The following is a 21606-nucleotide window of genomic DNA, read 5'->3' as shown; positions in this document are numbered from 1 at the left end:
GGTCCCGAAGGGGGACAGAGCGGATCCCAGGGGGACACAGGGCGGGTCCGGGGCTGGGCGGGTCCCCGGGGTGACACAGGGCGGGTCCCGGGGGGACACCGAGTGGGTCCAGGGCTGGGCGGGTCCCCGGGGTGACACAGGGCGGGTCCCCACGGAGGACACAGAGCAGGTCCCGGAGCTGTGCGAGTCCCCAGGGTGACACAGAGCGGGTCCCCACGGAGGACACAGAGCAGGTCCCGGAGCTGTGCGAGTCCCCGGGATGACACAGGGCGGGTCCCCACGGAGGACACAGAGCAGGTCCCGGAGCTGTGCGAGTCCCCGGGGGACACTGCGGGTCCCGGGCGAGTCCCGGAGGGGGACACAGGGCGGGTCCCAGGGCTGGGAGGGTTCCCGGGCTGACAAAGGGCGGGTCCCCAGGGAGGACACAGCGCGGGTCCAGGGCTGGGCGGGTCCCCAGGGGACACTGCAGGTCCCGGAGGGGGACACCGAGCGGGTCCGGGGCTGGGAGAGTCCCCGGGGGGACACTGCGGGTCCCGGTCTGGGCGAGCCCCCCAGGGCTGCCAGAGGCGTGAGGCATCGGTATGGGACCGGCGCGGTGCCAGGGGCTGCGGGACGTTGTGCAATTCCCGGCACCTCCCGGAGGAGAGACCCGCGTCAAGCGGGCCGGGCGGTTCTCCCTCCGGGATGAGATCATCTCGGAAACCGCTTCCCGGGAACGGCGACGTGGAAAACGCCCGCGCTGCCCCCACGCAAGCGGAGCCCCGAGGGAGCGGGAGGGGACGGGGGAGGCTGCGGCATCACCCCGGCGCGGAGTGACGGAGAAGTCCTTGGGTTACGTGGCGTCTGCTCAGCGGTCCCAGGGGAAAAAAACACGGGAGAGAAGGGCTTGGGATCGAAGCATGGTTTATTCATTAATTAATTAATCATCTGTATCAAGCACACATCTGCTCAGCACGGGTACAGCAGCTGAAATCCGAGCCGAAGGGAGGCACGAGGTGAGGGGATCCGGCAGAGCAGGAGGAAGGACACGGAAGGCTCTGGAAAGGCAGCCCGGTGGTGCTCAGGTGATGCTGGGAAGAGGGTCAGGAAAGCCAGGAAGATGGGGGCTGACCAGGGATTTAAAACCCTGTTACCCTCCTTGTGTGGAACCCATCAGTGAAGTGGGAAAAGATCCCCTCTCCCTGACTGCCTCTGCAGGGATGCTGGTGGCACGGGGACAGCTGTAGTGCAGCTGGCAGTGAAATTTTGTGTAAGGTCACCTACAAACCCCAAATGCCACCAAGGAACAAGAAGGCACCCCCAGCGGGTTCCCTGTTCCCACACAAGCTCCAAGGGGACGCAATCCCACTCCCAGGGCTGGGGGGAAGGAGCTGTGTCAGCAGCACAGAGCTGGAAAGCCAGCAAGTGGATCAGCATCCTTGGCAGGAGGAAAATGAAGCAGCTTTGGAGTTTTTTGCCCTGCTCGGTGCTCAAGCCCGTCCATGGGCATCTGGGGAGAAAATCTGGTAGAAGGAGTCTGCATCCTGAGGATTTCTTTAGCTCCTGTTAAAGGAGCTGAACTCCAGCATGCAGCTCCCCTCTCAAAATAAATCCTGGCACAGCTTGCTTTAGTTGCATATCCAAAGCATAACTCTGACTGCAAACCAGAGATGCTTAAAAGATGAGAGAGCAGCTTACAGCCCTAGACAGATCCAAGTGAGGACTTAAATGCATTTAATTTCTGCACCCTGGGGAGCTCCCAGTGTGTTCTGGGGGGCTGGCACTCAGCAGGGCAAGCTCCTGGGTCCCCTTTTTGCCATCTGAGAGGCACAGTGCTGCTGACACAATGGCATTCAACACATGAACTGCAGGGCCAAAATGCTGTCAGGCTCAGCTCAGCAAAAACTCAGAGCTGAGGAGCTCAGAAAATATCTACCAAGGCTTTAAGAGTGCTTTAAATGCTTCTCTTTACACAGGAAAACCCCTCACCTGGTTCATCACCCAATTATTCCTCCCAGAGAGTAAAAGTGCTTCACTGCAAGGACAGTTAAATTAAAAGCAATGAATCACACACCCCATCCATGCAAAGCTGCTTTACAATTACATACACTGAAGTAGCATCATTCTCAGAAATAAGTCTGACCAGCAAATCACACCTTAAAACTCATTGTGGGTCCTTTCTTTTTTTTTTTTTTCCCCATTCCTGGAAAACCCACCACCTCCAAGGCAACAGAAAAATTCAAAGAGATTGGTCCTTTCTGGGGGCAGTTTGGGAAGGGCCACAGTAGACAGGGCTCTACAGCAGCAGGGAGAAACTCAAGATTTATGAAATGCTACAGATAGCAGATCTCCTGGAACACAGGGAAAAAAAATAAAAAAAAAAATAAAAAAAACAAAACCAAGAGGGACTTCTACATGCTGCAAACCCAGCATCAGCAAGATCCAAAATTAAACTGCAAGGTAATTCAGGTATTATTCCAGGGAAGGTCAGAAGGCAGTCAAGAGGCAGTTCAGGCAGCTGCCCAGTAGTATTGCATCTGGAAAAAAATTCACAGCAGCTCTCCTCCCAGCACTGGTACCACGGCCAGAAGATGCTGGTCCCCCTCTACCCAAGCTCTGTGCTTACCAGGAGCAAAGTGGAGCTGGATCTGCACATCCTTGGGGAGCAGCCACTGCCTGCCCTGTGCTGGCAGCTGCCTGAACCAGCTCCTGCCTGGGTGTGCACTGAAACCACAGCAGCAGAGAGCATGGGGGGTTTTTTTTCCCCCCCAAAAAAACCCCACGTGGCTGTTATCCCTGACACTAAGCCAGACACAGCCCTGGCCAGTGCATTCTGATGCTTGGCCAAACCCTTTCCAGACAGATCTCAGACTGCCTCAGGCCCTCTGGGGAGCCTCTGAAGGACCCAAAAGTGTCAGTGCTTCTCATCTACAAGTCTAATGGGTTAATGCAAAACTGAAACCCCACAGGGAAAAGCCAAGCATGGGTACCAAGGACAGACAAATATTTGTTCTTTCTTAAAAGACTGGCAGGGCAGGAGTCCTGCTGAGACACAAAGAAGAAGGTGTACTGTAGCACTCCAGTCAACAAGCTATCACCTAAAGACACTCACATATTACAGAATATTTGGCATCAGAGCTAGGGAGCACCAGTGCCAGCACAGGGTATATGCTAGAAAGATGACTCCAGACAACAGGGTTTTCACATCAGCTCAGGTTACAAAGTGCTTACAGGTTGTGTTGGGACTGAGGCTGGCACTGCACATATCCACCAGCAGTCCCTGCCCACCCCAGGCAGAAAAAACCCAAGTCCAGCTCACCCACACCTCCCTGCCTAAGGTGCCAGGTCAGATGGATGGCTCTTCTTGGGTCACTGCAGGCTCAGCAAAGCTCAATTCACTGCCTCCCTCTGCTCTACACCTGATGTGAAGACTCAAAAGTCTTCCTGGTCTAGTTCTAAGAGGATAGTGCTTCTGGTTCTTCATTTCCCACAGCTGTCAACAAAAAGCAGAGAACCCTTCCCTCCTCCTCCTCCTCCTCCTGGAGGAGAGCACATGCATTACAGGAAAGCTTAACAAAGAAATCCTCTCTCAAGTGCTAAGGCCAAGACTTGAAACTCACTTCCAAAAGTGCTTCCCAAGGTCTGCCCAGCCTCCCAGGCTCCTCCAGCCACCCGAGTGCCCTCCAGGGCAAAGCCACACACCCAGTGTAAACCAGTAAAAGCACAACACAGGCACACAAGCACACACTGAAAGCCATCCCTGCCTCCTCTGCACACAACAAAGCAGCAATAAAAGGTTTCAAAGCCCAAGGAAGTCCTTTGCATCTCTCCTTCACAGATGACTCAAAAGCAGGGCTAGGAAGCTCTTTTGTACATTCAACTGTAAAACACGAGGAAGAGGAGCAAGACAACTCTCTTGATTGTTGCTACTGCCTACAGCAAGTTTTGGTACAGATATCCTCTCTTATAGGCACTCAGTGGGTAAAACGTAGCCACAACAAACTTGCCATCAAAAATTTTTCCAGTCAGCATTTTTTGGGCAGCTTTGGAATCACCAGCATTTGCATATTCAACAAAGACCTGAAAGAGAGAGAGAGGAGAAATAGGACTTCCACTACAGCTTGCCACCTGCCCTCTCCCACACCTGAAACTGGGGCAAAAAAATCCCAAACTTAATCCTTGGTTGAGCCCAGAGCTGTAGAGCTAAAAAAGAAGGAGCTGGACCTCTGGACTGGAATGTCACCTCTTGCTCCTCACATCTGATGTTTGGTGAGGTGGGAGGAGAGATGAGATGAGATGAGATGAGATATGAGATGAGATATGAGATGAGATACGAGATGAGATACGAGATGTCCCTCATCTTCCACCCACTGGCTTCTCCCCTTCCCTCCCATGTCCCAGCTCCCCTGCTAAAGTTTTTTGGGATCTCCCAGGCCACCTGACATAGGCAGGAAGGATCCCAGGCACTGGCATTAGCCAGGAGATTGGCTGGGATTTCCACTCCTGCAGCACACGGAATGTCCCTGGGAATCCACAGCAGCCTCTCTCCATTCACTTACTTGGCCTTTACCAGGATTCTCCTTTGGAATAAGCAAGGAAACCACTGGTCCATATTTCTGACACTCCTCCCTTATGTCTTCCAGGATATCTGACAAAGAAAAGAGCTCTGATTGTCTTTCAGTTTGTAAACCAGGATGAGCCAAGGAACAAATGAAGGGCAGAGGAACTCACCAGGAACCTCCAGAGCCTTCTCCTCTCAATTTAAAACAAAAACAAGTGGGAAGGGGCAGAGCAGAAGGTGACACTGCTTCCTGGCCACAGAATGACACCAGGTCTCAGTGAACATGTGGCTTCTCCTGGGGATTTGAGAGCAAGCAGAAAGGCAAATCCCACTGACATCCTGTGCCATCCTCCATGTGTAGTTTCTGCTACAGTTTAGGAACTCCAATGAGGTATTTCAGTTCTCTGCTGAGGTCCTGGAGAAGTTCACTAGCAAACTTTTGAGGATCTCTGCTACTTCAGAGTCCTGTGCATGTCCAGCAAGAGCTCAGAGCCAGAAATTATGAGGCCTGTGGGCATTTAACCAAAGAAGAAAACAAAAATAAACCTTTTTTTTCCTCTCTTTAACCTGGGATCCTTCAAGAGCTCACTACAAGCTCTTTCTCAGTCTTTCAGTCTATTCTCTCTTGGTGCAGCCTGATCCACTTGGTACCAAATCTCAGCTGAGGAACTCATTGTCATCCTTGCACCTATGAACTGCTTTTCTGCTTGCTCTTGCACCCCCAAAGCCAAAAAAAGAGCCTGTAAGAGGACAGTGCTTTGTGGGACCTGCATGGTTTGCACCAACCTTCATATTCTTCTTCACACTGCAGAGAAGCATCACTCAGAACATTCAGCAGCCTCAGCACAGGGGTGGGGAGCATCACCAAATCTTCAATATGGGGAGCTGTTTGACACCCACAGAAACAGAGAAAGAGCAGAAAATTGAAGTCCAGAGGAGCAAGAAATCAGGAAGTTGGTTCAGCATGCACCATCAGACACAAGCTCTTACTGCTGTGTGCAGCAAAGTTTTGTTTCTCTCTTTTATTATCTGTGTTTACAGCTTGGATTCTGTTTCTAACTCAGAAGCATAAAAGGTCTTTTCCAGCCCAAAAGATTGTCAGATTATCAAGTCCAGCTTCCTTTCACCTGTGCACTGAGAGACTCTGCCAAGTGTTCAGTGCACTCTGCAGTTACACTGAGGGCACCACTTGAAACTGCTTTTAAAAGCAGAAATTAAGAGGAGAGTTCTGCCTGCTTAGCTGAGATTTAGAAATTTATGTGGCCTCAGGAGCTATGCTAGTTCAGGAAACTGCCCCATATATAATGGAGATGATGTGAGTTGATGAAAGAGCTGCTCTCTGCAACCTGCCTCTCCTCTTACTGCTACCAGAGAAGCTGGAAACAGGCCAAAAACTCCAATTCTTAAGCTATACCAAGGCACAAGCCCCAGCTCTCTCCCTGGGTTATTTTTCAGTTCTTCCCTAAACAACCAAGTCCACCTTCGCCCCTTCAAAACCTACCTGCAATGTCCTGTCTTAAAAACCATGGAAAAAGGTATTTAAATACTTAAAGGATGCAGTGCTACAGAAGGAGCAGACTCCTGTCCACAGGGTGCTGAGCACTGATCCTGGCAGCAGGAACAGAGCTGGTGGCCATGGGGCACTGGGTTTGGGAAGCTCAGAGATTATCCTGGAAAAAAGAAACAGCCAAACTGGACAGACTGACACCAAGCTGGGAATGGAGTCCCAGAGGACCTTCAGTGCTCCCTAAAGTCAAAGCAGCTGGGAGAGTGTCACTTCTCTAGGGACAAAAGCTTGATTTTATGTTCCTGGAAAGGCCAGTCAGGAATTTCAGATCCAGGAGCTGGTACTGTATGGGCAGTGTTCAGGTTCTGCTTTGCATTGGCAGCCACAGTAGTTGAAAAAACCATGGAAAAAGGCATTTAAATACTTAAAGGATGCAGTGCTACAGAAGGAGCAGACTCCTGTCCACAGGGTGCTGAGCACTGATCCTGGCAGCAGGAACAGAGCTGGTGGCCATGGGGCACTGGGTTTGGGAAGCTCAGAGATTATCCTGGAAAAAAGAAACAGCCAAACTGGACAGACTGACACCAAGCTGGGAATGGAGTCCCAGAGGACCTTCAGTGCTCCCTAAAGTCAAAGCAGCTGGGAGAGTGTCACTTCTCTAGGGACAAAAGCTTGATTTTATGTTCCTGGAAAGGCCAGTCAGGAATTTCAGATCCAGGAGCTGGTACTGTATGGGCAGTGTTCAGGTTCTGCTTTGCATTGGCAGCCACAGTAGTTGAAAAAACCATGGAAAAAGGCATTTAAATACTTAAAGGATGCAGTGCTATAGAAGGAGCAGATCCCTGGCCACAAGGTGCTGAACACTGATCCTGGGAGCAGGAACAGAGCTGGTGGCCATGGGGCACTGGGTTTGGGAAGCCCAGAGATTATCCTGGAAAAAAGAAACAGCCAAACTGGACAGACTGACACCAAGCTGGGAATGGAGTCCCAGAGGACCTTCAGTGCTCCCCAGAGTCAAAGCAGCTGGGAGAGTGTCACTTCTCTAGGGAAAAAAGCTTGATTTTATGTTCCTGGAAAGGTCTGTCAGGAATTTCAGATCCAGGAGCTGGTACTGTATGGGCAGTGTTCAGGTTCTGCTCTGTATTGGCAGCCACAGTAGCTGAGCACACCAGCAGCACCTCAACATTCTCAGACTTGACAGAGAGAAGAGAAAAGGGAGGAAATGGCTCCAGTTCTCCATTCCCAGCCTTTTGACTGTGCCTGCTGAGACACCAGGATATTATTTCCTGGGAAACCCTTTTCCAGGCTAAGCTCACAAGGGAGCTGCCATCTCTGCCAGGCCAAGACAAAAGACTATTTCATAGTGCAAGAGGAGGTGATAGGCAAGCACACATGCTACAAATCTCCTGTCTGACATGGAAGAGTCCTTATGAAAGGCTCAGAGCCTAAGAGACCCTAAAAACCACCCAGAGAGAGTTCAGGGATGGCCCTTTGAAGAAAGGGGCTGTATTTAGATAACCAGGAATGTCCCAGTTCCAAGCAAACCTCTGGCACCATTCCTCCACAGGAGTGTTGGCAACCTAGAGACAGCATCAGATGAAGCAGGGACTGAAAACATTGACAAGTTTTATTCAAGTAAGCCTGTCTTTTTTTTTTTTTGCATGTCTTTTTTTTTTTTTTTCAGAGAGGGAGACAAACCAACTGCTTGGACTCAGAGCCAGCAGGTCTTCCTGTAACCAATGACAAAAGCATTTTTTGCAGCACCCTTCTGCCCAGCTCCTCTACTCTGCTTCCAAGTGCCAGGTGCCAGCATCCACTCCCCAGCCTGGGAGCAGCTCAGGGAAGAAGCTGATGAACTGGAAAGTCAAGGCTTGACAAGGAAAGCCATTCTCAGCTGTCTTTGCTCTAAACAAAACAGCCTGAAAGGCAGTGACCTCAGTGATTCTCTGACAGACCTTTTTTTGCCTCCCCAGGAAAGTTACAGTAAATGCTTCTTTGTGCAGACAAGCTTTATGGGCAATTCTGGCAGGAGAGAAGCAGCCACTAAAAAACATTGAAGCTGTTGTATAAACTGGCAGCACTGACCACAGGAGCCCTGTCCTAAGCCCAGTTAGATGTCTGGGTGTTTAAAACCAGACCTAAACATTGCCATTACACCATTCCCTCTGCTCTAAAGCTGCCTGCAGGGTTCAGCTCCTTCCACATCCCTACTTTCTGAGGTGTAAGAGGAGCCTGAGGAGAGGAATGAGTTTCCTACCTTTGCCTCATACACAGGATGCCTCTATCTTGGCATCACCTCAAAAGACAACACTTAACCTTCCCTGCAAGGTAAACCAAGGCTGAGATTCAAGGGAAAATGCTAACCTGACCAGAAATGCCCAAAGCATTAATTCATGTTGCAGAAATGCTGGATGCAAAGCTCTTCACAGACAAGCTCTGAGAAATGCTCCCATGCTGCTTTTGGAACAGAAAACAGGGAGGAATAAAAGCCTTAACAGGGGGGGCTCAGCACATCTTTTGCTGACAGCTTGAAACCCACCTGGGGAGTGCTGGGGAAACACCATTGTTTTATTAAAATTGTTTTATTAAATTGGAGAGAAAGTGCAGGATCAAACTGACTGGGACTTCTAGCTGTGACACAGGCACCAGAAGAGGCAGGCAGTCACAAAAAGAGATCTTACAGGGATTATTTGAGCTGGGCAGACACTGCCCTGCTTGCCCACATTCCTGCTTTCTGGACTGGGAAACTCCTGGCATGAGAAAACCCAACCACTCCCCAGAGACAGCATCCCACCTTTCAAAAGCCCTTTAATGGTCACAACACAAAGGAAGCACCTTGGTTATTTATTTCTGTCCCCTCAGATAACTGCTGCTGCTGCTGCTAAAATCCTCTGGGTCAGTTTGATTTGAGCAAAACTTAGGGGGGAGTCCAACCAGGGGAAAAAAAAAACCTGAGAGCCTGCAGGGCAGCACTGAGAGCCCAGGTGCCACAAAGAGCAAAGGAGGGGCACCAAGGCCAGAACCAGAACCAACACAACTTCTGTGCTGCTTCCAGTACCTGCTGGGAAAGCCAGGATCTGGGACAAGAGGCAGAGCTTACCAAAGGGAATGCTGAAGAATGGGCTGCACAAAGCCTTCTCAGCAGAGGTTCTCTTTCCTTGGTCACAATGAAGCATGCTGGAAGAGAAGACATCCTTAAGCTCTTGCACCAGACATTTGTTGGACTTGATGATCTCTGAGGTCCCTCCCAACCCAGCCAATTCTATGATTCTATGATTTCTGCACTGAGAGCTTCAGCTCAGGCTGGAATCCACCCCAGGGGAATACTTTATCTTTGGGGTGTTTGTGGGATCAACAGAAGAGTGAGAAGCACCCTCCCAGAACTCCCAGTTGGAAGCACACCAGAAGAATCCCCAGGAAGCACTTTGGGTTCATGGTGCAGAAGTTTTTCCTTCCTCATCTCTCCCAGCACCCAGTGCTGGAAGCTGCTGATTTACAAGTTGAGAAGGGATGTTCCAGCTCCACCTCCCCAGGCCATTCAGCCCTGGCTTTGAATGAGGCAGTCTCATGAAACCAATCACACTCTGAGGAGCCCCCACAAATGGGATTCAAAGCACCTCATAGCCCAGATCTTGCCTGAATCCACCCCTTACTTGTTCCTACCAGTGGTTCTTGATGCTACTTCTGCCAAGCTGTGTCCTCATTCCCTCTGTGACCTCAGAGCAGAGCCACAGGACAGCAAAACCCAATCCCCTCAGCAGCAGAGAGCTGCACAAATCCATCTGACTCTTGGCCACAGGGCAGGAGCAGCACTGTTTGCCCCTGCAAACACCTCGTTTCTGACAAGCCTCCCCTAAAGCAGGAAAGTCATTAGTTTTCCCCAAAATACAACCTCGCTGTCAGGGAAGTGCAAAGCACTGGAACAGCCACTCCTGAACACCATGACTGGTGTTCTTTATGTGCTTTGAGCTGTGCCAAAATCAGAGGAATTGAGGAATTTCTGCTAAGGCTTGCACTTGTTGCTAGCAAAGTGTCAGGGAGGTATTTTTAAAAAAGAAAAAAAAAAAAAGTCCTAGTTGTCTAAGCTAAAAAAAAAGTCTTAGGGTCTAAGCTACGAAGAGCAAGGCATGAGATTTTACCTTCTTTAAGAAACAGTAAATACAGGAAGATACCTTTTGATAAGGTCTCTGAGGTGATAAGCTGGAATGGCTGAATTAACCACCCCTTCACTGGCAAATATACGATCAATGATGGCAGGACTGTTTGTCTGGGAAAAAAAAAAAAAAAAAGAAACACTGTTTAGTGATTAAAGAAAAGATCAGTGCAAAGCTTGCAACAACAACAGTTCCTGGACTGGCTGCAGAAGGCTCTGGGAATTTTGTGAGATTCCCAGTGCTCCAATCTCCCACGCTGAACTAACAGACCCAGGTCAGATGAAGGGTTACCCATTTGCCTGGGCAAAAGCTGAAAAAATCCCTGCACAGGCAAATGTGCTGTTCCTGCAGATGTTCTGATACTCTTACTGGGATGGGGAACACAAAACAGAATTATTTCCCCAACAGAGCCAGACCCCAGGCTCACTACAAAGAGTCTTCCTCATGTTTTCTCAGGATATAGACTTACAAAAAGACCCCCAAATGAGAGCCCAAACCAGCAAATAATTCCTCTATCATTGTTCTGCTGAACTAGATGGCTGCCACCACTCATCCATTGCAATCACTACAGCCAGTCCAGCTCACCTCTCAAATCTTGGCAGGACACAAGCTCCAAACACTGACTCCTGAAGCCCTCAGCTTTCACTAAGGGCAGGCAAGTTCTTTAAGGCTCTGGAACCTTAATTCTCAAAGCAATAGGATCAGAGAAACACCCTGAAAACACTCTTGAGTTGCCAGCTTATGACCCTATCCAGGTTATGACCAAGAGGGAGGACTTGTTTGCTGCAGCATCCACGGCAGCTCCCACTCACCTTCCATTCCTGAGATTGGACTGTATGTTTCAGTTTCATTCCTGAGAACATTTCCAGTAAAACAATTCCCAGACTCCACAGATCCACAGCAGAGGTACACTCTGTCTCACTCTGGAGCCCTGCCTGTGCCAGGCAGTTCTGCAGTTCTGCCTCTGGAGCCCGATACCCGTCTGTCTGAATATATTTCACATCCTACAGGAGACCAAACACACACAAGAAGTTATCTTCACAAATTCAGGCTTTTCTCTAGCCTTAAATCAGCCCAGAGCCCAAAAGCCTCACCAAAATACTATTGCTCAATTGAGAGAAAGCTTTGTACTGTGAGGCAGGCAGCTCAGCTCCCTGCTCTGCTGTGTTAAGGAGGTAAAAAACAAGAATGAAAAGGAAAACATCTCGTGGCCATCCTACTAACATCTGATCTCTCTGAAAGACAGCACTGTTGGGATCTTCCTGTGTGTCACTCTGGACTGACCCACTGACCTCCCACAAGTGCTGGAAGTTTCAGGATAAGGATCTAACCCCCCCCAGGCTGTTGCAGATGCTACTAAGTGACACCAGTTGCAAACTGATGCTAACTCACACCAGTTGCACAAGAGCACAAGCAGCTTGGTCTGAGCAGTGAGGATCAGTAAAAGCTGCCATTATGCAAGTCCTGATGTTCTCTGAAACAAAAGATTAAAAGAATGAAGCAGGCACCTAACACTCAACACCAGGAAGTTCCCAAGGCTGCTTCCCACACAGTTCTTCCTTCTCCCCCTCCTTGCCAGAAATGCTACAGCAATCAATACCTGCCCAGCTGATGTGGCTGGCAGAGGGCAATAAGATGCCCACGTGCTGCCTGCTTAAAAGAAAACATGAAATTAAAGATTAAAGATTCACACAAGTGCTGTTTGGAGAGGCTGCTCTGAAGATCTCCAGCCCAGCTCCCTGCTCACAGCCAACACCTGACCCATCAGCTGTGGTTTTGTCCAGCCAAGGCTTCTAAGTGCTCAAACACTGCTTGCTGCACCTTTTTAACACAGGAGGGCTCATTTTAGGCACACTGATGGGATTTAAGGATTGACAGACAAATATGTAAGAGTTCTTACTAGGTACAGTGCAGGATGGGGAACTCTTACCAGGGGGATGTATTCAAACCAAAGTTATCTGGTTCTCTGATGAAAGTTTACAAAAGGCACACTCAGGCAATAGAGCTCTGCTAAAAAAATTGATAAAAATTGCTCATCAACTTTCCTCCTCCTCCCAGCTAAGAGCAGAACCTCCAGCATGGCAAACCCAGCAGTTTAGCAGCCACACTAAACAATATTTAGAGGTAGAGAAAACAATCTGGGGTCAATGCCATCAGCAAAAAGCAAGGTGGAACTTCACCCCTACCATCTAGCACATTGTGAGAGAGCTGAGACTTCATGTACAGCCATTCTCTGTTAAAGAATAATGGCAGGAAAAGTTCTGCAAGGATAAGGTCAGCAGAGCTGCCACAAATAAAAGTGGTACAGTCTTGACTCAGATAAGGAAATCATGCACGTATGCTGCTGCCCAAGGCAGGGGTGTTGCTGGGAAGCTGATGCCTGTTGCACACCCAAACCTGTCAGGAGGTTCAACTGCATGACCAGCACATTTCTGAGAACTGGGAAAGGAAATTAAGCCCCAAAAAAGCAGATGGGAAGGAACCGTAGAAGCAAAAAAGCCACCTGATCAACTATTACGAGGCAAGTCACAAAGCAAGCAGCAAAACACAGGTCTGAAGGGAAAAAAAAAAAAAAAAAAAAAAAAAAAGATATCTGCATTGGCCAGAGGACACCAAGAGAATGTTTTTTGCTGATAGACAGCAACAGCTTCCCAACATTTGGCCAAGAATGTGGGAGAGCTGAAGAACAACACGGAGGAGTCAAGAAGTACAAACATTCAAACCAGCTCCTGCACCAAAGGATTCAGAGACAGGGCACCCACAAAACCCTCTGATCTTCACAGATCAGTGGGTTGTACTGTCTATACCAGGTAAACCAGATAAAAAAAAGTGTATGAATTTAAAAACCTGTGAATGACTAGAATTCATGGTATAGGGACAAGGAGGACAATGTCTGCACAGAAAAACCAGTGAGTTTACTCGACTTGCTGCCCATGATTAAAGCCAAATTTGCTAAGAGGGACCTGATGAAAAAGGTTTAGTGATGCCCCTTCACAAGTGGTTATTAAGAGAGGGAGGGGTGAAAGGAAGCTTCACCAACAGCAGATCCTATGGATGCCCTCTGAGAGGCCATGGAAACGAATAAAAAAGGACAAGAACAAACTTACAAAATCCAGTTATCAGCAAAACAAAAAACCAGCACAAAGTGAAAGCCCAGCAAACAGGAAAAAGAGAGCAAAACAGACAGAGATATGTCCATGTCACTACCAGAGTATGGGGTTTCCTCAACATAATGACATGGGAAAGAAGTATCCAGACTTCCTGAGAAAGGGAAACTGCTGAAGATGGAAGGAAAGTAAAGACAAGCACAAGAACACTGCCAGAGATGAGGCAATGGACTGAGATGGTGAAGTCTGGATTACTGCTACATAGGACAAGGGATGATAAAAGGAGAGTCTATGGATCTGGGTGTTCCCACTCATTTTACCACAGAAAAATTAGCAAATTTTCCTGGAAGCTGAGACACCACTTTTTTTCCAGCTCATCGTTAACTTTGGAATTTGCAGTCAGGTAACAGCACAAAGAACAAGACACCAACAGAAACCAGAGACATGGAAGAAGAGTGGGAACATTGAGTTTCTGGCCTCTGGGGCCAGACAACATTTTAGCCTGTTCCAGGAAGCCTTCAGCACCAGTTCAGCTGCAGTAAGGAGACCTTACAGCTCTCTTCAGCTCCCTCAGGGGAGGTTGAAGTGAGGAGGGCAAAAGCCTCTTCTCTTTTGAACTCCCTCAAGGGAGGTTGGAGTGAGGAAGGAAAAAGCCTCTTGTCCTTAATAAACTGGGATAGGACCAGAGGGAATGGATGGAAGCTGCACCAGGGGAGGTTTAGGCTGGATGTTAGGGAATATTTTTTCCCTCAGAGGGTTGTCAGGCATTGGAATGGCCCAGGACAGTGGTGGAGTCACCATCCCTGGAGGCATTAAAAGGCATTTGGACCCGGTCCTTAAGGACATGGTTTTGTAGTTGGATTATGGTGTTGGTCAAAGGTTGGACTGGATCATCTCAAAGGTCTCTTCCAACCCAAACATTCTGTGACACTCTGATCAGGCCACCTTGAGTGCTCCACCCAGGAGATGAACAAAGCATCCCAGACCCACACAACTCGCCCCGGAGCCAAGTGCTTGGAGAGCAAACCTGATTCCCTTCTTTGAAGCTAAGCCCAAAGTCAATGAGCTTGAAGCACTCCTCCTCTGCACTCCACAAGATGTTGCGCGGCTTGAGGTCGGCGTGCACGTAGCCTTTGTGGTGCAGGAAGGCCAAAGCTTCCAGAACATCTCGGGCACAGTGCTGGATCATCCACATGGAGCAGCCCTGGTTGCTGGAGTGCAGCAGCAGCTCGGAGACACTGATGTCCAGCAGCTCCAGCAGCAGGCAGCGAGATGGGCCATTTGCAGAGTAGTGGTTGGTGAAGACACCATAGAGTGTCACTACGGGGAGATTCATTGACAGGCGTTGGTTAACGAGCAATTAATTACACACTCATCAAGCTCCACCACTCGCCACTACTGCCCCAAGACCACAAAAGCTGCAGGAAGCAGCTGGTCTGATTTACAGCGTGTGATGCCAGGAGGCATGGAGAACCAAACTCCAGAGGGCAAAGCAGGAGGGGAGAACCGGCTGGAAAAGCAATTCCACTCGGAACAACCTCTGGGATATGGATCAGCAGAACCCAATGGGTGAAATGGAGGTAGCACCACTCTTCTCAGGCCATTTGCCAATCTCTTCCTACGTGTGTGTGTGTGTGTGTGTAGGCATGAAAAAGCATTTCCCACAGACAAAAAGCCAGTGCTAGGAGGAGAACTTGAGGGCTTCGAGCAGCAGCTTCACCCCCTCCCCCAGCCCGAGTCCACTCCCACTGAAGCAAGAAGGTGGGTGGGCACCCACCCCACTGCTGCCCCGCAGGCAGCACGGCTCTTGCTGGGGTGCTCAGGCAGAGGACTTTGGGGTGCCCTGCCTAAGGTACCCAAAGAGTGACTGACACCCATCTCCTGCCCACCTCCACCCGGTGAAGTCCCCACCCTGCAGGTCCCCAACTCAGGGAAGGGGTGGGACACCCAGCATCTGCCCCAGGGGATAGGGAACAGCTTTGGGTTATCCGTGAGGGGGGTGGGGGGCTCTCAGACCTGCCCGTCCAGGGGTGCCAACCCGAGGGGTTCATTGCTCTGGGGATCCAGAGCCCTGCCTGGGGGGTCACTTTGAGGGAGAAGGAAGGGATCGGGGGATTCCCCTCCCTGTCTGGGGGGGGGGAGGGGGTGTGGTTTAGCGACCCCAGTTTTGGGGGACTGGCTTGGAGGGGGGGGGGGGGGGGGATGTATCCCAGGGATAGGGGGTACTCGGGGCCCCCCGAGATGGAGGGTTGGGGGTGTGTTCCGGGGGTGCTGTAGGTGAGGCCGGGGTGCGGTTACCGATGTTGCGGTGCCCGCGGAGCTGCTCCAGCGCTGCGCGTTCCTTACGGAATCCGTACTCGGCGCAGTCGGCGGCGGGCGGGCGGGCTCCGGGGCGGCGGGGGGGACCGGGCCGTGGCGGGGGAGGTACGAACTCCTTGACGGCACCGGGAGGGGCCCGCGGGTCCCCGCAGCACCGAACCCGGTAGACGGAGGCCGAAGAGCCGCTGCCCAGCGGCGCCTGCACCTCCCAGAGCCGGCCCAGCGCCTCCAGCAGCGGCGCCGCTCCCCACACGCACCCCGACATGGCACCCTCCCGCCTCACATCCCCCCCGTCCCGCCGCTCATCCCCCGCCTCGGCGGGATCCACACCGTCCCCGGTACCGGCTGCCGCCTCGCTCCGGCCGCCATGACACCGGAAACGGGGCGGAGCGGTACCGAGGGGCGGATCCGGTTCCTTCGCTCCCGGCGAACTCCCGCAGCGTCCCCGCAAAGCCCCCCCCCCCCCCCCGAAAGCCCGTGGGAGGCTGTGGTCCTATGGGACCCCCCCAGCAAGGATGGCGCTGGGAAGAGGCTCTGCCCCCCCGATCCCTCAGCCCTGCGGTTCCGAGGCTCCCGCTCGGGAGTGTTCAGGGGTCCCCGGCTTCATCAGAGGGTTTGGGGGCTACCCCGAGCTGGGGCAGGGGGTCCCCTCCCATCAAGGGACTGCGAGGTGTCAGTGCGTTAAAAAAAAAAATAAAATTGTGCAATCTGCATCTTTTGTCCCAAACTATGCACATATGACAACATAAACAGAGGGACTGGAGCAGCAGTGAGGTTCCCTTGGGACAGGAAGGGTTGGAAGATGCTGGTGCCTCCAAAAGGGGCTGCAAGCCCTTATTTCCATCAGTGTGGGTCTAGGCTGCATACACATACTGACACTCATAGGTTTCTATTTGGGGTGACATTGGCCATTTACAACATAAACACATCACAGGAAGGGTGTTTTACACCTCACCCCCAGCTCCGGGCTCTTTTGCTCTTGAGCCCAGTGCCCCCACAACACCCCCACACCAAAAGGCAAAGAGGCCACAGTGGCTGCTCCCAAGGCACAGGGATCCATCCTCCCAACCTCCTCCTTTCAGCTGCATCACAATATGGCTTTGGGTAGCAGAAGACATCTCTTCAGCATCACCCCGTGTGACACAGGAGCAGAGGTGCCCCCACCTGGGAGTTTCACAATCTTCTCCAGCCCAAATCTCATCTTTGGAGCTTTTTCTCCCCAAACCACTTTTCTGGTAATGATGCACATTAAAGGTCCAAGCAAGAAGTGCCACCTCGCAGCTGCCTTCTTGCACCAGCCTAAGGGGTCCCCAGAAGCTGGCAAACCCCTCCTGTAATTCATGAGGAAACAACCACAGAGCAGTTATCAAAGGACCACGTGGCTTCTTGTGTTCCAAGCTCTCAAAGACACCACCATTCCAGGAAAAATCTCCCAAAGACACACCATGGAGTGGGCTGCCTGACCTGGCTGGTCTCTGGTGGCTGAGGTGAGTCCAGAAAACAAGAGGGAACTGGACAGGGGTCTCACAGGGACCCTGTGTGACCCCATAGGTCCAGCCCAGCTCTGCCAGAGCCCATACCATGGGTTTGCTGCAAAGAGATGGCCCTGGGTGTCCTAACACCAAGGTGCTGCCCCTTGGAGAATGCTTTGGGGACATCAGCCATCCCAGCCACCTGGCACTGGGCACCAGACACCCCTGGATAGGGATTCTCAGCAAGCACACAGCACAGGCTGGGAAATCTGGATTGGGGCAGCCAGTGTGGATGTGGGGAACCACATGGGCTGCTGCTTCTGGACCCCCAAAAATGAGGGCCCAAGGCAGCTGAGTGAGCCCACCCTTGGTCCCCTCAGCATGGCCCCTGGCTGCAGACAGGATGGTGGCACTGTGGCAGGACAGGAGCTTGGCAATGACCGAGGTGAACGGGCCTGGGATGTGGCCATGAAGAAGCCATGGCAGGACAGGCCGCACCTCTCCTGGGAATGGGGAGGCTCCTACCACCCTGGGGCTCTCCCTACCCTAAAAAATGACAACTCCAAAGCCTGGTGTGTGTTCAGGAGAGCCAGCCCTCAGGATGCCCCCCAGTGCAGCTCCATCCCTGCTACTCAAAGGACAGGAGGTCAGGATGGGGCCCCTCCACCTCCCGGCCAGGGGTGCGTGGCTGGGGCTGCCCTGTGCTCCCCCCTGGCTCACACTCCAGCCCTGCTCTCCGGGAGGGTTTCTCTGTGTGGGGTGAGGTCTCAGCCCCCCTCTCACCCCCTCTCCACTGGCTCTCCAGGCTGCCCTTATGGATGAGGTCAGGCACTGGGAGGGCACTGGTGGGTTGGTCACTGCTTGACCCTGGGCTACCCGTTAGACTGGGGAGCCCGGGGCTCTCTGGAGGGAATGGGTCCCTTGACCCTGGCTGCTCCTCTGTGGGGTTGGGGTGGGCTGTGGGCAGTTCTGGAGGCTCCTCCATACTGCTGCTGGGGCTGGTCCCTGCTGGCTCTGGTGCGATGAGCATGTCCTGGGGGGTCTTCAGGGCACGTGGCGTCCGCTTCTTGGTGATGGGGGGTGGGGGCTCCAGCCTGGGGAAAGCATCCAGCCCTGCAGCCCTGCAAACCCAGACAAGTCACGTACAGCCCCCTCCTCAAGCCACTCCACCCCCTCCCAATGACCCCGTGGGATGGGGACAGGGAGACACTTACCCATCTTCACTGCCCGGGGGTCCCTTGTCCAGCACGGCCCCTGCCTGGGGGTTCACCTCCATCACCCCCAGGCTGGGGAGAGCAGCAGGGTCCTTACGGCGCAGGAGATCTGTCACCTTGGCCCCCACTGCCTTGCCCAGGTTCCGGAGGTGCTGGCTGCCAGCAGGACGGGAGGGCTGGGAGGGGACCCCCGCCAGGGTGGGGACGTGCTGAGGCCGGGGGGTGGGCGCCGTGCTGGCACTGGTGTTCTCAAACATGCTCTGGTCCACTGAAAAGGGAGAAAAGGGGGAAAAGGGAAGAGAGAGAGGGGGTGAGGCAGGCTGGAGGGAGGATCCTGATAGGGACGGTGAGTCCCAGAGCTGCCCACCAGCTCCCAGCATGGGGCACACAACCTGGGGGCCAGGGAGGATGCTCTTAAACCCTGCAGAGGCCATGGCAGGGCTGAGCAGGGTGGTGCATGCAGTAGGGAGAGCATGGGACAAGATGGGGTAGCAGTGAGCCCAGGGCTCCGTGCTGGCACTATCAAGACACCAAGAGCATCTCTTACCTGACACTGAGCAACTTGGGAAGTGGGTTGCAGAAAGAAAGAGAGAGAAGGAGAGAGAGGATTTACTAAGGGAATGAGCAGGGGACAGCAGACCTGTCCCTTCTGGTGTGCTGCTGGCCCCCTCTGGACCTGTCATGCTCCCCACAGAGATGGGACTCATGCAGGACACCCACCAGGCACCCACCCTCCCCTCTGTGCTCATGAGATCCTTCCTGCAGCACTGGGTCCAGTTCTAAAGCCCCCTAAGACAAGAAGGACATGGGCCTGCTGGAGCAAGTCCAGAGGAGGCCAGGGAGATGATCCAAGGGCTGAAGCACCTCTGCTATGATGACAGGCTGAGAGAATTGAGTTGTTCAGCCTGGAGAAGGCTTCTGGGAGACCTTATAGCAGCCTTCCAGTACCTAAAGGGGATGCAGGAATGATGTGGAAGGACTTTTTACCAGGGCTCGGAGTGACAGGACAAGAGGGAACAGTTTCAAGCTGCAAGAGGGGAGATTTAGATTCAATCTGAGAAAAATTCTTTATTGTGAGGGTGGTGAGACACTGGCACAGGTTGCCCAGAGAAGCTGCAGATGCCTCATCCCTGGAGGTGTTCAAGGCTAAGTTGGATGGAGCTTGGAGCAACCTGGTCTAGCAGGAGGTGTCCCTGCCCATGGCAGGGGAGGTTGGAACTAGGAGGTCTTTTAAGACCCTTCCAAGCCAAACCATTCCACAAAGCAGTAAGGATGCTCTCTGGGGACACCCACAACCTGAGCCCTGCACTGCCCACCCCATCAAAGCTTCCCCTCCAGGCCCCCCTGGCTGCCCCCTGGTGCTGGCCAAGCTCCCCAGAGACCCCAGGGACCCCAACCCACTGCCCAGGAGCATTCTGCTGGGCACATGTGACATCAGCCCTCTGTGACATCAGCTGATTACAGCATGGGTACCATGGCTCAGGAGCCACAGGGGGGCTGCACAAGGGTGATGGATAGCTCTGATTCCCCCGGGGACATGTCCTCTGGCAGCAGGACACAAAACCTGGAGGTCCTCTGCCCCGGGGGCCCTGCCAGCCTGCCTGGTGAGCCTGGCACCTACCTGTGGGGTGCAGAGAGCTGGCAGGGAGGGCTCCCTGGGGTATGGCTGCTCATCCTTCCACAGTGCAGAGAGGGCCTGTGGGCAGATGGCTGTGGAAGGGCTGAGCTGGGGATATCCTTCTGTCTGGAGAGGGGCATGGGGATGGGGACCAGGAACACCCGTGACAACAAACACTTTCTGTAGGCCTGGGGGAGTCCTGAACTCATATCCCACCTCTGAATTGCACCGGTTTGTCCCCCAGTGTCTTCCCAGCAGCAACCCGCAAAGCTGAGGGTGCTGCTCCTGGGAGCACCAGTCTGGCCCCATTCACTGCCCCTGTGCTCAGGGGATGGCTCCAGCAGGCTGCTGGGTGATTCTTGTGCTGTCCTGGTGCCTCGGTGCCCCACCAGCTTCTCCATCTCCATCTCTCCCCACTGCATCCCATGGGGTTGTTGGAATCAGACCCTCCATGCCAGGGGAGGACACACAGGGACAGAGCATCCCATGGAGACGGAGAGGAAGGATCCCCCAGCCCCACTCCCAACCCCGTAGGGGTCTGGGCTCTTGCAGGAACCCTTGGCTCACTGCAGACTCTTTCCTCAGCAGCCCCACCAAGCAGTGTGCTCCCTGCCCACACCTGCACCGTGTACCGGCCCTGGTTCTCACCCTACAGCTTCTTCATGTGCACCCCAGGAGTCACCCAGCACCACCGGGGCAGCCTCACCTCCAGCACCCAGGACCCCGAGGAGCCCGACGACCTCTCGGAGATCATCTGCTCTTCCTCTGACTCCTCGGGGAAATCCCAGCACCCGGAGAAGGAGAGGCAGGACAAAAGCAGAGCCAGCATCACCGTCCGGGAGCTCCTCGGGGCATCCCGGCAGCGGGGGTGCCGGCAGGGCTATCAGTGCCTGTCCTGCTGCCGCATCTTCCCCACCCTCTGGTCCCTCAAAACCCACATCGAGCACAGCTCCCAGGAGGGTTACAGCTGCAAGGTGTATTACCGCAGGCTCAAAGCCCTGCGGGAAAAGGAGCAGCAGGAGCGGGAGGCTGCAGCCCGCAAGGTGCCGGTGTAAGCCCCAAGCAGACGCCACGGGAGGGCACTGCTCCATCGCTCCTGCCAGCACCGCAATAAATCGTTCTAGGAGCAGCCAGACCTGACCGCATTGCTGCTCTCCCCAACGCAACACTTCCCCTATCCTTTAAGAGAGGTTCTCCCCCGATTTTTCACCTTCCCGGCAGCTGAGAAGCTCCCAAAGCGCTGCCGAGCAGCTCTGCATCTCCCTGGGGTGCTCTGCAAATCTGACACCCTTGATCTGACCCTTGAATTGTCAGCTCAGCTCTGAGATGAACCTGGGCCCTACTGAAGAGCCTCTTCTGCTGAAGCCTCTTCTACCCCCAGCAACATTTGGGCTCTCCTTGGCACCACAAACAGGGAGCCCCCAGGGGAGGATGCTCAGGTTTGGAGGGGCTCTGTGCAATGCCGAGGGTGCTGGCACCCAGTGTGGAAAGGGAGAGAAGGAGAGGAAGAGACAGAGCCAGAGGGAAGGAAGAGACAACAGAAAGCCTTGAGAAATAGAAAGATTTATTTAGCAAAAGCCAGTTGACTAATGACAACACCCAAGGGTTAAGTGCACTTACATTGACAGATTGGTTTCCCAGATAGATCGAGTCACCAGTTAGTAACACAACAGTT

At 52.9% G+C, this 21606-nt stretch overlaps 3 protein-coding genes across 8 annotated transcripts in view; 1 reads left to right on the top strand and 2 right to left on the bottom strand.

Moving 5' to 3' along the window:
- Window positions 1–886: 886 nt before the first annotated feature.
- Window positions 887–16012, bottom strand: UHMK1 (U2AF homology motif kinase 1). Of its 2 annotated transcripts, XM_071751286.1 has the most exons (8): window positions 15607–16012; window positions 14336–14628; window positions 11014–11205; window positions 10220–10314; window positions 9148–9224; window positions 5327–5425; window positions 4539–4627; window positions 887–4059 (listed from the first exon to the last, which is right to left on the bottom strand). In XM_071751286.1, exons 1-8 carry the CDS (start codon window positions 15890–15892, stop codon window positions 3913–3915), a joined length of 1278 nt encoding a protein of 425 aa, XP_071607387.1. In that variant the 5' UTR covers window positions 15893–16012; the 3' UTR covers window positions 887–3912. The 2 variants fall into 2 exon arrangements, with proteins under 2 accessions (XP_071607387.1, XP_071607386.1); XM_071751285.1 differs by lacking the exons at window positions 887–4059; window positions 4539–4627 and adding an exon at window positions 4917–5048 and having other exon boundaries at window positions 15607–16006.
- Window positions 16013–16500: 488 nt separating this feature from the next.
- NOS1AP (nitric oxide synthase 1 adaptor protein) overlaps window positions 16501–21606 on the bottom strand; it is a 43080-nt gene continuing 37974 nt past the window's right edge. For 2 of the 4 annotated variants that reach the window (XM_071751282.1, XM_071751280.1), the window contains exons 11-12: window positions 18314–18581; window positions 16501–18220 (exon numbers count right to left, since the gene is read on the bottom strand). In XM_071751282.1, coding sequence (XP_071607383.1) covers window positions 17728–18220; window positions 18314–18581 — 761 coding nt within the window. In that variant the 3' untranslated portion in view covers window positions 16501–17727. The remainder of the gene's footprint in view (window positions 18221–18313; window positions 18582–21606) is intronic. The other 2 variants (XM_071751279.1, XM_071751281.1) reach the window with 1 other exon arrangement.
- SPATA46 (spermatogenesis associated 46) lies at window positions 19764–21064 on the top strand. 2 transcript variants are annotated; one of them, XM_071751287.1, is made up of 2 exons: window positions 19764–19917; window positions 20517–21064. In XM_071751287.1, exons 1-2 carry the CDS (start codon window positions 19779–19781, stop codon window positions 20984–20986), a joined length of 609 nt encoding a protein of 202 aa, XP_071607388.1. In that variant the 5' UTR covers window positions 19764–19778; the 3' UTR covers window positions 20987–21064. The 2 variants fall into 2 exon arrangements, with proteins under 2 accessions (XP_071607388.1, XP_071607390.1); XM_071751289.1 differs by having other exon boundaries at window positions 19765–19917; window positions 20520–21064.

Source organism: Heliangelus exortis, chromosome 8 (genome assembly GCF_036169615.1).
Source record: "Heliangelus exortis chromosome 8, bHelExo1.hap1, whole genome shotgun sequence".
NCBI lineage: Eukaryota > Metazoa > Chordata > Aves > Apodiformes > Trochilidae > Heliangelus > Heliangelus exortis.
This window is presented reverse-complemented; position numbering and strand designations above follow the sequence as displayed.

What these genes read in the sequence shown, in the direction of transcription:
- UHMK1 (XM_071751286.1), bottom strand. Translation starts at nt 15,892, where the DNA reads ATGTCGGGGTGCGTGTGGGGAGCGGCGCCGCTGCTGGAGGCGCTGGGC. An exon ending in CCGCGGGCACCGCAACATCG is followed by an intron (nt 14,629 to 15,606) that starts GTAACCGCACCC and finishes ATCTCCCCGTAG; the next exon opens with TGACACTCTATGGTGTCTTC. An exon ending in ATTCTTCAGCATTCCCTTTG is followed by an intron (nt 5,426 to 9,147) that starts GTAAGCTCTGCC and finishes GGTGTCAAACAG; the next exon opens with CTCCCCATATTGAAGATTTG.
- SPATA46 (XM_071751287.1), top strand. Translation starts at nt 19,779, where the DNA reads ATGGGTACCATGGCTCAGGAGCCACAGGGGGGCTGCACAAGGGTGATG. An exon ending in GGGCCCTGCCAGCCTGCCTG is followed by an intron (nt 19,918 to 20,516) that starts GTGAGCCTGGCA and finishes CTCTTTCCTCAG; the next exon opens with CAGCCCCACCAAGCAGTGTG.